Raw genomic sequence first — 15,609 nt, forward strand, 5'->3', positions numbered from 1 at the left:
GATGCAGTCAACCTGGTCAAACCATCAAGAGGCTCAAAAGGCACCAGCCGGCAGACACCCTGAGGGCAGCCATGTTTCTGGCAATACCGTGGAGTAGGGAGCTAAGTGCAGGAACAAATTTAAGGGATGGTTTGGGGACTTCAAATCACAAAGTTACACTGGAACTACACTGGTCTATGAAAGAATTTTCAAAGTTTCTAAGTGTGGAAGATACAAAATTCCTCTAAGAGATGGAATATCCCACATAAGGGATTCCAGATAGAAAGCTATGAACACAGCCGTGGCGACACTATTTATAGAGAACATGGAGTTTCTCCAGCAGCCTCTGCTTTCTAAGGTTAAAGATGAACTGTGTCACCAAAACAGAAACAGAAAAATCTGCAGGCCCAACCATGAGATGATCCTAACACTAACACAATCGAGTGGCACAGGACAGTCTGGTTAGCAGCAGGCCCACCCACCCCCACACCTGTGTTCCTAAGAGACTGTGTAACCTAGTGACATCAGAGCCTTCTAACCTGTGCTTGTCTACTCAATGATGGCATCCTCCAGCCCACTTCTCAGAACAGAACATCTAGAAAACAGGAAGTGACTTATTTGTCTTCTGCTGGGTGAACGAAGGAGAAAATTAGGAACTATGTGAGGAGTTTTGTAGTAAATCTAATAAAGTAATGAAAAGACACACGGGAAAACCGCACTGAAAAGAGGTGCTTCTTAGTCAAGGGGATTCAGGAGCAAGCCTTGCAGGGAGGCAGAGCTAACTGGCCCATCAACACTAGGACTGGGGATGTTGGGTGTGATGGCACAGGTCTTTAGTCGCATCATTCGACAGGCAAAGGCTGGGGGGATCTCTGAGTTTGAGGCCAGCCTGGTCTACCAACAGAGCTCTAGGACAACCAGGGCTACACAGATAAACACTGTCTTTTAAAAAAAACAAATAAAACAAAAAAATGGGCACTGGACTTGTGTGTAGGTCTTGAAAACACTCTGGAATCAGTATCCGTTGTACAGTCTTGCAAATTACTAAAATTCACTGAGTTTGATTCTTTGAAAGAGTGAATGTCATGGTATATTTACCAGATCTCAATTTTCAAACAGATGTGGCCAGTAATTCAGCAGACTGTGGGCAAACGCAAGGTGCACAACTTGAGTTAGCTACAGACTACACAGAGGTCTATGTATCAGAAAGGTGACTGGTGAGCGCACCCAAGACAGTAAGGAGGGAAGCAGGTGGAACACACTGTACATGGGGCCTAGCTCAGCCAGGAAGCCCAGGAGCAGGCAGTGACTTCACAGTCTCTCTGGTTTGACGTGAAAAGAGGAGTCGGGCAGAACCAGGACTGAGCCTACATAGCCTGAGCCCAAAGCCAGTGCACAGAGAACACTAACTGGGGAGAAGCAAGCCCGCATTCTGACCCTACGGGGCTTATCTCACAGGCTGGGGGGAACATGGAAGCCAGCCTTTTGGTCAAACAAAGAGAAACAGGAAAAACAGGGAAACCAGCATGAGTGAGAGCAAGTAGCGGCCGGCAGTCCTGTCTCTTTAAGAGGCTCCTTGGAGATGCTCGACTGCAGAAAGCCTGGAGAATACAACATTGATTGGGAATGAGGTAACCACAAACACCACTGTCTCAAATGAAAAGGGATTCAAGAGCTGACCTAGAAAACAAGCATCGTAACCGCCAGATGAAATTTTAATGATAAACACAAGATGTTCTGCATACAAGCGAGATGGCAGGGTCTCGGACTGAGCCATCAACTGGAGCTTCTCTCAGAGAAGGGAGCCGAGGAGCCTCTCTGACCCAGAGCTCAAGTTTCACACAATCGATCCCAGAACACTGGCAACACTGCGCCTTTGGTGGCCTATCTAGTGCTGAGCAGATCCCCGGGGAGAAGGAGGTGGGGGAGGGGGCGGCTGTCTTCAGAGCTGGTCCCTTCTTGGGGCTCCATGCTCAAAGATGCTCCTAACTGGACTTGGGGAAGGAGTGTCTTACATCTGTAATCTCCTAGGCCTCTTAGGCCCATCTCTGCATCATGGCCTCCAGCACCATCTTGTAAGATTAGGCAGAAACCTGAAGTGGGAATAAAGTAACCCTGCATGGTTACCACCAGCCCTCAAACACGGAATAAAGCACTCTGCCACACCTCACAATGAAGCTGCAGGCCTAACAGCATCCTAACAGACAGATGGACAGGTTAACCATGGGGATGTAAGAGCTGAGGCCAGTAAACAGACGCTAAAGAAAGCTGGGCCCTCCTGGCCAGACTCTCCTAAAGCGGAAGGGCCAGCAAGCCTGCTCAGCAGGTAAGGGCATCTGCCACCAAACCTGACACCCCAAGTGGAATCCCTGAGACCCACGGTGGCTAGAGAAACAAATCCTGCAAGTTGTCCTCTGACCTGTATACATGCAGTGTGGTACTTGTGTACCCATACATACACACAAAATCCAAACAAGAAACAAGCAAGCAAACAAACAAACAATTTTTTATGGACGGGCCTGCCATAAAGTATTTCAGAAATCTACTCAGAATTTCAATTCAAAGGTCCTTTAACTTTCTTTTTAATATCTCATTCATTTGGGGGTACCATGACACACACAGAGGTCAGAGAACAATTGGCAGAAATAGAAAGGTTCTCCTTTCCCTAACACAAGTGTGGGCTCCAGGGTCAACCCTGGGGCTAGTCAGTCTTGGGCTCAGCACTCTGACGCTCTGAGCCATCTTGCTGGCCTTCGAATGGTGCTCACTGAGTAATGCTGAAGGAGAGAAGGTAAAGGAAAGGCGAGTGACTGCTAGCTGTCTAAGTCCAAGCTTGGCCCTGATTTCTGGTCTACTTGAAGCAGCGGCCCTGAGGCAGCTCCCACAAAGCCAATCGACTGGACTTGCTTTCTGGCACACAGCCTGTGCAGTATCTGTATACATCTGACACACAGCAAAAATATATAAAGTTTATGTTTTGAGACATTAGCTCAAGAGATAATCTAACCCTAAAATAAAGTTGATCTCATTGCACAGTAAAGAAGTGCATATCCAGATCTCTAGTAACAACCAGAAGAATTCTTCATGCTGGGTTCTGGAACAGCAGCTGAGGGAGCTCACAGGAGCTGATGTTAAGCTTCTCACTTAGGAGACACACAAATGCCCAACTGCAGGCGAGGGAAAGGAGCTCGTGGCCACAGCCTTGCTGGGGGTGAAGACTTCAAACCGGAGAGTTTAGCAGGGTCTGTGTGTGTAGCTGAAGCTGAGGTGCTCGAGCAGTGGGCAGGGGGTGAAGATAAGGACTGAGCAACTGGAAGGGATACGGCTTTGCTTACCCAGCAATGACCACACCATCGTGAGAACGCACGTCACACAAAACAGCGTCGGGAACATGCTCCAGCTCGCTCACGGCACCTTTGCGATTCTGTGTGAGGAAAAGGGGTATGGTTTGTACTGTTCCTGGGGTAGTTCCCCAGTAACATGCTCTGCTCTCACCTACAGGCCATAACCATCTTCTATGGTGCGCACCACATTCCAGTCAGTGGGCTGCAGAAGGATAAAACAGGGAGCCTGCCCAGGTTAGCCTCTAAACCAGAGGCAGTGTGGTCTGTGTGGAGCAGGGAACAAGAGATGCTGGCCTGTGTGTCCCCAGAATGTCACTGGGTAGAAAGAAGTGTGTGCACACAGGTAAGTGTGCCCCCACATGGCAGGGCCTGAAGTGGTGTGTCACATATTAATCAGCTCAGCCTGCAGGAGAGCACTTAGTGGATCCATAAGAGGGTTCCCAGAATAAATGAAAGGTGTCGTAGCAGGCAGACAGGGAAGGACAGAGATAGCAGTCTAAGTCAGCGTCAGCCTCCTCGAGGGGACAGTCTGACCATTAACTTGGGTTGCTCCTTGGGAAAGTAGGTGGGGTGTTGAGAGAGGTGGGATGCAGCAGGCTCCAGCTGTGTGCCCTTGTGTGACTGCTGCGCTGTTTCCCATGATCACTGAAGTGGACTTTCTATTGGTAAACTGTCATGCGCCGTTTGAACACACTGAGAAGCTGGCTCCCCCCCTCCCGCCCCCCACTGTAGACCCAAGCATGGCCCTGTCTCCCTTGACAGAGAGGGGAAGGCAGCAAGCAGCTAGGGTACTTAACAACTCATCCTTAAGTGGGTGTGGTAGTGCACACAGTGATTTACTCTCAGCATGTGGGAGGCAGAGGCAGGTGGCCCTCTGGGAGTCTGAGGCCAGCTTGGTCTGCACCGCAAGCTCTAGGACAGCCAGGGCTGTAGGATAGACCTTGTTTCACAAAAATAAAAATAAACCCCTTACCCTTGAGCACTAAGGAGTTAGTAGCTGCATGAAGGTAAAGGACCTCCACAAGGCTACACAGCTCATTTTCTGATGGCATACAAACCCTGGGAAAGATGAGCTGGAAGCCCATCCTAGGCCAGCTCTCACGGGAAGCTCACCCGCGCAGACAGCTCTCCACCAGGAACCCCAGCTGATGGCCTCCATGTCCCAGGCCATTTCTGCTGGACATTTTAGGCACAGTCTGCTGCTGCCGCCTTTGTCTGCTCTATCCACTGGGCTGCTGCAGTCACCTGTGCTGGCTGCTGTGAGCCATCAGCTGTCTGTCTGCTGTCCGCTGTCTCTCTCGACACACCATGTATTCCTTTGCTACTTCTTGCTTAAATTTATTCATTCAACATCAAAAGTATAGCTATCAGACACTCGCTCCAGACTGTAGCGCTCAATTGTCATCAATCCAGAAAACGTATCAATTATTTTTAAAATAAAGCAAGGGGACTCTGAAGGGATGTAAGTACCTCTGCACAGGGAGTAGACCACAGCAAGCGGGTGAGCTCCACGGGAAGCACAGACAGCAGAAAATTTACACAATGACCCTAACTTAGTCCTTAGGCCAAGTCTACAGCTCAGGGGCAGAAGACATTCAGGGCAGTCAGGTGGAGCTGAGCTAGAGGAAGGGAGGACCTCGGCAACCTGGGAGAAGGGACCAGAAGAGCTCTCTTGAGGGGAAGGTACTGATAGAAAGCAGAGGGCCTGAGATGAGCTGCATCCCAGGGCATCAGTGGGCTCGGTGAAGTAGCTGCCTTCCCACCCTGGGCATCAAGTCACACTGTTACTGTTACTCGTGACAGATTTAGAACGCAAAGGGCAGCAACCACCAGGAAGAATGGCATCATGGCAGGGTTACCCACCTGTCCACCTATTTCCAGCTCAGCTCTGGACCTGCACTCATAGCCCTTTCCTGGGAGGAGGTCCTCTCTGGAGTTTCTGGACACTGACTGAGGAGTTACCAAGGCAACCACCTGCCCACCCCCTCCTGACATGGATGTCAGTCAGGTCAGAATCACTGTAGCTGCCACCTGGCCAGAGCCCTGAGCACAGGCGAGCTGCACAGGGGACACACCAGGCCATCCTAGGGCTACCTTCCACAGCTACAGGCCTAGGTACAGTGCTACTGTGAGGCACCCGATTAGAATGAAGGCATTCAGAAGATTCACACCTGCCATGATGCCCTTGGCATGCACTGATGAAGGCTCTGTTTTAAACTGCAGTTTAGTGAAAGGTCACTTAAATGTCACCCAAGCTGTCCTCACTGTTGACAGGTCTGGAGTGGGCCCGGGATCCCACAAGTCCCTCTCACTGCTGTCCGTCTGCCAGATGACCTGACAGACAACTGCACACCACGCATAACTGATGGCTTTGCACTGGTTAGAGAAAACCGATGAACAGACATGGGGTGACATCACATCATCTTTGTAAACTAGTATGGGATGACAAATGCTCTTCACTTCTCCTGAGTCTAGCTGAGTGAGGACCTTCTGCCCTCTTCCCCTTGTCCTTCGCACATGCACACTCATGCACGTACACCATGCTCCGAAGCACAACAAAGCTACTGCTCTCCCTCAGTCAGTCAGACATCTCTGATTTCAAAGCCAGGGACAAGTCACTCTCCTGGTTCCCTCCTTTCTAGAAAAAGGAAGGTAGGGAGGCCAGCTCTAAGGCTCTCTCTGCCCACCTTCACCAGGCCCCTGGGCTCCTCTGTGCAGCTCTCCTCCATAGATCACCCTGTCCATCCATCAGAGGCCTCATCGGGCTGGTGCACAGGTTCCAAATGAGCCTACTCCCTGTTACCTTCTGTGGATGCAGACATCATGGGCAAACTAGATCTGACTTAGTTGGTAATGTCTTAATGGGCTAAGGAAGACTGGCTTGGCCAACTCTCCAGTGATGACTGGTTCTTAACTAGGAGCAATTATTGCCACCAGGGACACCTGGCAATGCCTGGAGACCTCTTGTAGAGGGGCAGAGTGCTTCTGACATGGAGTAGGGGTCCTGGGGTGCTGCTTGGCCTGAGTGGGCGGATCTCATGTCACCAGAGCTGAAGCTGGCCAGCCATTCCACAGTGGGAAGCAGTACCTGCTCACTGATATTATAGATCCCATGCACTGGTCATTACTCAGGTTACAAGGTGACTAGGGACAGACATGCACTCCGGCCCAGTCATGACAGTCTTTCTTGTTTCAAAGTCTATTCACAGCAACCTTTAAGTAGGAGAAGGGCTGAGTTCTACCCCATCTCCAACGGGTGAATTCACAGCTGCCTGGGTGGGAAGGCAGCTTAGCCATGCAAGCACCTTGCTGAGCCTCACAGAGCCCTGGAACACGACACTCGACAGCTTGCTCCCCCAGAAACGCTTCTCTGCAAATGCTTAGCTGTGATCTAATGTTTCTGCAGAGCCTCAAAGTGATAAATGCTAGGGCAGCAAGCCAAAGGTTACGTGAGGGGAGAGCAGACAGCACTCAGCACCTCTCCACTTCTCTAGCAGCAGATCCGCCAGGCCCTCCAAGAGCTCACTGGCCTGTGTGTATGGGGCTGCTGCCTTGTCAGCCTCTGGGAAGTGAAGGAAGAGAAAGGGGGAGGGGGCTGACAGAGCAGGACTCCAGTGACCCGAACCAGCCAGGCCAGGGGTTGTCAGAGAGCCCACCTCAGCCCTCTCCTAGACAGCAGGTGGAAGCTTTAGGCCTAAGGCTGGGAGAGGGGCAACGCTAAGGCAGATGCTGATATCAGCAGAGTCCACAGGACCTGGGGCTGCTCAGCATGCCTGCCCCCTCCACTCTGGGAATGAGCCTCAGGCCGCAACTGCAGGCCTGCCTGCCTGCCTGCCTCTGAGGATGCCACCAGCCACTGCCTACCTTCCAGTTGGCTCTTAATGTGTGCTCCTTGGCGAGGCACTCTTGCAAGATGAGCTTCCAGCAGGTGTAATCGGAGAATCTGCTGTGGGGAAGGTGCCCCTCCTGTCGGCACAGCCGGTACCACAGCACCTCGTCTTCAGCAATCACCTTCCATGTCTTGCTCACCTAGAACGGCACAAGTGATGCAAATGTCAAGATCTGCAATTAGAGAGGCCTTGCCGTCCAAAATCAATCAACACCTATAGCACAGCCCCAGGCTCATGGCAGCAGACAACGGCTCATTAACAAAACACTCCGAGGTGAAAAAAATACGAGCAAATGTTTCCAGTTTTATCTTTCAAGATTTCAAAACTGTTATACCACCACAACATCACATTTTAGACGGCATGATAAACTGTCATCTAACAAATGAAAGAGAAAAAAAATTACACAAAATGCTAACCAACAAACTTGAACACGGTAAGTAAGAACACAAGCACACAGCTTTCCAGAAGCGTCTGAGGGCCTGTGGACTGCACTGGCATGGCCATCTTACAGAGTGCGAGTCTGAGGGCCTGTGAGGTGGAAGGCTTTAATAAACTAAATCGAGGATGGTATAAAATTAAAGTTATGCTATATGGAGAACACTAATATGCACACATTAAAAAAATAGTAATCGCATTAATAAACCCCTTGAGCTGCTGAGCAGGACAAAGTTTGGGATGGAAAAATGACTGCCACACACAGCACAACTCTCCAACCCCAACAGTATGCAGGATATTGTTTTCCAGCATCATTAGGGATGCAACAGGCATACTTCATCACAGGACAACGTATGAAGCGGGCCAGAGTTCTCAGGGCCCCACAGACCACCGTAATCAGCCTGCAGCATGCACTGGAGATGCAAGATGGAGGCCATGTTTGCTGCCACCCCGAGGCTGAAGTGCACCCTGGTAAACAGGGGGGCCTGGAAGCTTACGAGATCCTATGCTGTTAACACTCTTTTGGGACCATGTCAGACTTCAGAGAAGGAGGTAAGAGAACACAGCTGGGACGGGGTGTGAAGATGTCTCAAAACCTGCTGGTTGGGCTGGTACTGTAGCTTAGTGGTAGCGTGCTTATCTAGCATGTATGTGTGAGCCCTAGGCTTGATACCTACTACTGCAGAGGGGAAGGAAAATGGGTGGAGGATATGGGTCAGTGGGTCATATGTTGTGGCAGTGTGATGACCTGAGTCTGGGTCCTCAGAGCCCAGATAAAGCTGGATACAGCAGCCTGCCTCCTATGGAAAGGTGGGAGACAAAGAAAGACAAGAGAACCGCTGGTATCTGAGGGTTACCTAGCATACTATACACAGTGGTGAAGAGACTGTACCTGGGTCAGTGAGATAGCACATTGGGTACAGTGCTTGCTGCACAAGCTGACAACCTGAGTTCAATTCCCAGAACCCACATAAAGGTGAGAGAGAACTCACTCTACAAAGCTGTCCTCTGACTTCTACCTACACATGTAACAGACATACACACCATATACTCATGCAACCATATACACACATACACCATACACTCGTGCACACCATACACACAAATGTGCATACATGCACTTGACCCCACCTGGAGGAAGAAGGGGAGGACTGAAACCTGAGGTTGCCCTCTAACCTCCATGTGTGAACTGTGGCTTCCAAGCACCCACACCAAACATCATCAACACATTCTCTATTGACATTTAAGGATCTTGGAAAGAAATGAAAAGCTTGAAACCTTCTAAGGACCAAGTACTCCAATAAGTCAGTAAGTAAAATAAAAATAAAGGATGAAGGCAGGGCATGGTGGCATATGCCTTTAATCCCAGAACTCGTGAGAGGCAGGCAGTTATATGTAAAGTCAAGGCCAGCCTGGTCTAAACAGTGAGTTCCAGGCTAGCCAGAACTACACAGTGAGACCCTGTCTTTAAATACAAAGAAAAAGAAAGGCTGGACTCAGTAAGAGGTGAGGCACTAGCCCACGAACCTGTTTTCTCTTCCTCCAGCTCCTTGACATGCGTAAGAGCTACCCAAACAGAAGGATTGGGGCTGGGGTCACAGGACAGGACAGGAAGGCCATATGAGCTTACCAAACCCCATTCCTACAGAGCAGCATTGGCCAGCTGTCCTGGCAGAGTGCTGGAAAGCACTGAAGCAGCTTTGTCTGATCTGCTGTACCTGCAGGGAAGCTACCCCAACAGTGAGTACCGAGGTGGCTCAAACCTGCACTGCCAGCACTCAGGAGGGTGAAGCAGAAGTACGGCTGTGAGGTCAAGGCTAGCCTGAGCTACACAGTGAGTTGTGGGCCTGCTAGAACTACATGCTAAGCCCTTACCTTGGGAGGAGGACAAGTTACTTTAGCACAGCTACTTGAGAAGACACTATGTTGGGACTGACAAGATGCCAACCAAACAGCTCAAGAAGAAAAATGGGGAGTGTAGCATGCTATGTGCGGGGCACGTTATGCCAGGGCTGCCACATGTGGGGGCATGTTGTGCCAGGGCACTAAGAAGAATCTAAAAGATGAAGCATAAGCATGAAGCAAGGGACAAAGCAGGCAGAGCTGTGACCTGCTGGGATGGGAAGGTGTGTCCCTACACACCACAGAGCTTCAGCAGAGGTCACTGGAGCGTCACTGGATCAAAGCAGTTAAGTAAGAAGTCTCCACTCAGCTGGGTGTGGTGGCGCACGCCTTTAATCCCAGCACTTGGGAGGCAGAGGCAGGTGAATTTCTGAGTTTGAGGCCAGCCTGGTCTACAGAGTGAGTTCCAAGATAGCCAGGGCTACACAGAGAAACCCTGTCTCGAAAAAACAAACAAACAAAAAAACCAAAACAACAACAACAAAAAAGAAGTCTCCACTCATTGCTAAGCTAGTGAAGCTAGTGGGACTTGAGCACTAGTCACAGCAGCAGGCAGATGGTAGTTAGCCCACTTAGGGTCAGGAGCAGCTATTTCAAACGTGGCATTCAGGCACAGGCCAGCCCCAGAGCCACAGCACTCGCCCTACTGAGGAAGATGAATGAAAGAGCACCAAAGATGATGGAAAAAACTTAAGAAAATATGAATACATGTTTACTTAAAATATATAATAATTTAAAGGAATGTATGCCACTGGGAAGAATGATGCTATAAACAAAAAGAATCAAGTGTAAAACATGTAAGCCACCATGACAGGAGACCCTAACCCAGCAAAACAGCAGCAGGAAGACAAACTGAAGATGCCTGGGCAGGGCTCACAGCATCATCAACAGTAACTGAAGAGAAGCTATGAGGGAGATGTTGTTCAGACTTGCAAGTAACAGAAAACATTCGGGGGTGGGGGTGGGGTGGGGCAGATGGACACATCCAGAGGTAGAGACCCGAGGTGCTGTGAGACATCTCAGTGGCTAGATTACAGTTCACTGTAACCTGGGCAGGTGAAGCACTCGTATAATGCTCACATTGGAGGCAGAGGCAGAGGGATCTCTGAGTTCCAGGTAGCCTGGTCTACAGTGAGAACTTGTTTCAAAACACCAAAAATAATAATAGTGAATATAGTAATATAACAAAGAAAATACTCAAGATTGCTAGTAAAATGGCACATTAGAAAATATGTTTAGCTCAAGAAACAATGGAGGAACAGATGGACAGGAATGAACAGGACTAGAGAGCAGATTCAGCAAATAAGAGCACTGGCTGCTCATTCAGAGGAGCTGGGTTCAATTCCCAGCGCCCACAGAGTGGCTCACAGTCATCTCCAATTGTAGCTCTACGAGATCTGACACTGTCTCCTGAACTTCGTGGGCACTAGGCACACAAGGGGCGTGCACACATGCATGCAGGCAAATACTCATATGCAAAAAATAAATCTAAAAGAGATGCAGGCTGGGCATGGTAGTGCAGACCTTTAATCCCAGCCCTTAGGAGGCAGAGGCAGGTGGATCTCTGTGACTTCAAGGTGAGCCTGGTCTACTGTTCCAGGACAGCCAAAGCTGAAACTTACAAAGTAAAAGGTGGTTGGCTGTCCCGCCCCACGACAGACATCGCCACAGCTTATCCACTGCTGAACTTGGGCCAAGCACCATGAGCAGGACACCAGTGCCATAGCACACTTCAGGCTTCACCACAGCTCTGTGTGTGGACCACATGGTGGTCATTTTCTTTCTTTTCTTTGTTTTTGTTTTTTGTTTTTCAAGACAGAGTTTCTCTGTGTAGCCCAGAACTCACTCTGTAGACCAGGCTGGCCTAGAACTCAGAAATCCGCCTGCTTCTGCCTCCCAAGTGCATGTACCACCACTGCCCGGCTAACCAGTCACTTTCTTATAGGCACAAGCACATGGGACCCAGAGCAAAAGGTCAGGCCAAATGACCAAGAAGTTGCAAAGCACCTGTCAGTCTTCTGTGCCAGTGACACAGGCTCTCGCTGAGAGCTAAGAGGAGCTGTGCAGATCAGCTGGCACACCCCAAGCCAGGAAGGCAGCCTCACACTTACCCTTGGCTGGTAGATATGTGTCCAGACAACCTGGAGCATCCCTCCCATCAGTCTGGCTCAGCCTGCTGACCTGCCCTGCCCCCAGCTGTCCCCGAGGACAGCAACTCCTGCCCATCACTAGCCCACTCAGCACTCCTCCTCAGCCCTCACCATGCCCTGTCACTCTACCACTAGGCTAAGCACTGTCCTTTCTCTTCCTTTTCCTTCAGTCACTGTCACATGGCTGGTTTCCATAGCTACCTCTCAGAAACTACTTAATATCTGTGAATCCAAACTACCCCTCTTTGATCAAGATACTCAAAACGGCACAGCCCCCCAAACCATGCTCTTTCAGATACCATGAACTTGACCCTGAGACAGGAGCTTTGCTATTGTCCACGGTGCTGTTAATTAGTGGAGGACACAGGTGTCATAGGCTGGTTTCCACCCCCAATGGCACTCACTCCCCTTTAAACACTAGTCCGTTTATCGCTTACAGACAGGTCATCATGGCTTCTCAGGGACAGTGTACTAAAAATAAAGCCTCTGGAGCTGTTAAATGCACTGAACGTTAATAAAGGCAGACATTTTTTATTGTGGACAGTCCTGTACTTACGCCACTTACTTAAAATACTGTAGAGCTTGCAGCTACTACAAAGTTTCTTGCTGTACTTTCTCATTTTCCCATCAGGAACTTCAAGTTAGTAGTCATCATTCTTTAAGGTCTTTCAAAACATGAACTAGAGTCCAATTTTTACAAAGTTCCAAAGGGTGTGTAGGGCTAATGAGATGGCACAGTTGTTTAAGAGCTATGGCTATGCCTCCTTCCAGAGTTCAGGTCCCAGAACCCACAAGGTGGCTCACAATGGCCTCTACTCCAGTTCTGGGGAATCTGAGCCCTCTTCTGGCCTCCACCAGCACAGCACTGCACTGCCATATATACATGCAGGCAAAGACTCATAAGCATACAACAAATACTTTTTTAAAAGTTCTAAGCAGGGCTGAGTCAGCTCCATCCCACAAGCATGGGGCCCTGGTCATGGTGACATGCATTTGCAACCCCAGTGTGGTAACAGGGGTAGAGGAGGAGAGGGAGGGTCACTGGGGCTTGGGGACCAGCCAGCCTAGCCAACCTAGTGAGCCCTAGGCCAATGAGACCAGTGAGAGAAAGAAAGAGAAGAGAGGAGAGGAGAGGAGAGGGGAGGAGAAGAGAGGAGAGGGGACGGGAGGGGAGGGGAGGGGACGGGAGGGGAGGGGAGGGAGCTAAACAGTGTGGACGTGGACAGCACCTGAGGCCTGACCCCATGCTGGCTCCACATGCATTCCTGTGCAATGTACACCTCATCCCTCACATACACAAAGTTCCATCATCTCTCATCTCCATGATCCTGCTGCTCCAGGCCTAAATCCCTACCTCTCTGAATACCCTGCCTATATTAAATGCCGCCCCTCTGCCCACTGTCCACGCTCCTCAGATAACATGAGCCCCACTTGTGTCCTCCACAGAAATAGCTATTTCTCACATCCATCAGTCATTGGGAAAATGTGGACCGTGGGTCTTTGTGTCTTACTTTTAAAAGAATGAAAGTGAGGGGAAGCTAACCAAGACAGGGCTGAAGACAAACCACGGACCCTAGCCCACAGCCGCCGTGGATCCATTACACAACCCATGCTGACACAGCCACACCATCAGTCACAAATCCCCTTAACCGCAACTGTCAGGCCACAGTCCTCTACCTCAGCCATAGGGCCCATACAAACCCTCATCTGAGCACACGTGGTCAGGCTGGAAAGAGCAGGAAAAGACCCAGGAAAGTGGAGCCTTGAGTTTGTACTAGACAAAACACTGTGGTTTTATTTCTGTCTTGTTTGGTCCACAGCTGAGCCAACCCATGACTCTACTGAAACAATGTCTGTTCCTCTGTCCATGCCAGGATGAGACTGAACATGAGGGAGAGAAGGAAGCAGAGGCAGTCGCAGAGTAGCTGCACTCAACTCCAGAGTGGAAGGTGTTCCCTTTAGGCTTCTAGAACTCAGGATCTCATGAGGTCAAGAGCAGCAAAGGCTTGGGTTCTCTAAGGACAAGGTACTAGCTTGGCACAGGCTATGACCTACCTTAGAATTCATCATTACCTTTGACAAAAAAGCTCAAAGCTAGCTTTTATGAGAAACCTGTGCTGCAACTACTGTAACAAGCCACAGACGCTCAGGGACAGAGGCGCAGGCCCGTCCCCACACATGCACCCCCAGGCTGACAGGCATGGCACAAAACAAGGCTTCTTGGAGTGTTGGCGAGGTTCCGAGAGATCCTACAGTGAAATGAGCTAAGAAAAGTCTGATTTGAGCAACAAATTCTTTTGCTGGGGCTCCTCAGGGCCTCGGTAGTCTGACATTGTGTATCTCTAAGAGAAAGGCACAGGAGACTGAGTTTACCACACCTGGCTGCCTCAGCCGCAGGTCTGCAGCTTACCCTGAGGCAGCAATCCCCCCTCCCCCATCTCTAGCTGCCCAAACTGGGCCTTCTGCAAGCATGTGCTGCCTGCCTCTGCCTGCCTGGGGAGGTTGGATCACAAGACTAAACCGGAGGAAGGACCCTTGAAAAGCTATCAGCAACCAGGTCACACTGCTCCTCCAGAGAGGCCCCAATGTCTCTGGAGCATCGGGACCTGGGGCAGAGAGACTGCAAAGGGGAGAACTGGTTATGCGAGACAGTCTGAAGCAGCCACGGGAACCTGAAGGGTTCTGGAAGCCACAGAAGACTTTTATAGCCATCTCCAAGAAAAGCACCATGCTGTACTAGGTCCATCAGCAGTGATGGCACAGAAACTGAGAACACAAGGATGCTTTGTGAATATATTCTGCAAGATAAACATTCAGAGTAAAGCCTAAATTCTAGATGCACACATATACATCTCTTGGAGGATTTATAAAAGAGACTGATCTCCACGATGGTCTCGACTGTACCTACAACCAGGGATTACACAGAGACATGCACCAGCAGAGCCATCATGTACAAAACAGGGGGCTTCGTCCTTTTAAAGAAGAAAACGCGAGACCGTCTTTAAAGGATTTAACTCAGGAAACAGAAGGACACAGTTAAACTTTCACAAGCGAATCTGAAAGGGTCCCACCAAAGAAAAGCCTTTCTAATGGTTTTGATTTCTTATATCACAACCCAGCAACTTTACAAGCCTGAATTTCCAAAGGTCTAATGGTCTTTAATAGCCCAGGATTGGAATACCCAGCTCAAAGCCCCACTGAGCGAGCCTCAGCTGCAAGAACTTGCTAGTAAAAGTGGCTCCAGCATTTTGCTTTATAGCACCACTGTGAATTACCACATTGAGAAAAAAAGCCCTTGGCTAAAAACCTGGCTGTATTAGCTGTGCCTGGACTAGGCTTACCAGTAGGCAGGGAAGCATGGCTCTCTCCACCTGGGCAAGGCACCATGGAGCAGGGCCGTTCTGTGCACTCTTTCTCTCGGCTACCTACCCGTGGGCTCCTGACCCCAACACACCGAGGTCACCCTCAAGGGGGCCGACGCCTCTGGACATTTTGGGGTCCTGACCCACATGGCAAACAGCAGCACTTATACCTTTAGTCCCTTCTGCTGGCCTGAGAGCCTCCCTGCCCTAGTGCCAGGCTTCTGTGGGCCCCAGCTGGTAGGGAGCAGCTGCTTTGGAAGGCGAAGAAGCTTTAGGATGTGGGATATTGCTAGTCGGAGGAAGGACCTTGGGGTTTACAGCCCAGCCCTCTTCCTGCCCTCTCTCCTCCTGCTGCCACAGGGCCCCCTTTAGTCATGCCTACTCTGCAACCAGGGTCTGTCCCCTCATGCTGTAAGCCAAAGTCAACACTTTCTCCCTAGGTGACTTGTTGGGCATTTGGTGACAGGGACAAGAAAGGCAACTGAACTGCTGTCTTCTTCCTGCTTCACAGATGATCCCACGCCTCCTCATCACCGTCATCCCGAGC

The 15,609-nt window shown here is 50.1% G+C and overlaps 1 protein-coding gene across 1 annotated transcript in view; it reads right to left on the reverse strand.

Moving 5' to 3' along the window:
• Fbxw8 (F-box and WD-40 domain protein 8) overlaps positions 1–15,609 on the reverse strand; it is a 90,478-nt gene that overhangs the window by 56,641 nt on the left and 18,228 nt on the right. The window contains exons 3-4 of the mRNA NM_172721.2: positions 7,188–7,352; positions 3,315–3,403 (exon numbers count right to left, since the gene is read on the reverse strand). Of these exons, the coding sequence (NP_766309.2) occupies positions 3,315–3,403; positions 7,188–7,352 (254 nt within the window). The remainder of the gene's footprint in view (positions 1–3,314; positions 3,404–7,187; positions 7,353–15,609) is intronic.

This window comes from Mus musculus, chromosome 5, assembly GCF_000001635.26.
Source record: "Mus musculus strain C57BL/6J chromosome 5, GRCm38.p6 C57BL/6J".
Taxonomy (NCBI): domain Eukaryota; kingdom Metazoa; phylum Chordata; class Mammalia; order Rodentia; family Muridae; genus Mus; species Mus musculus.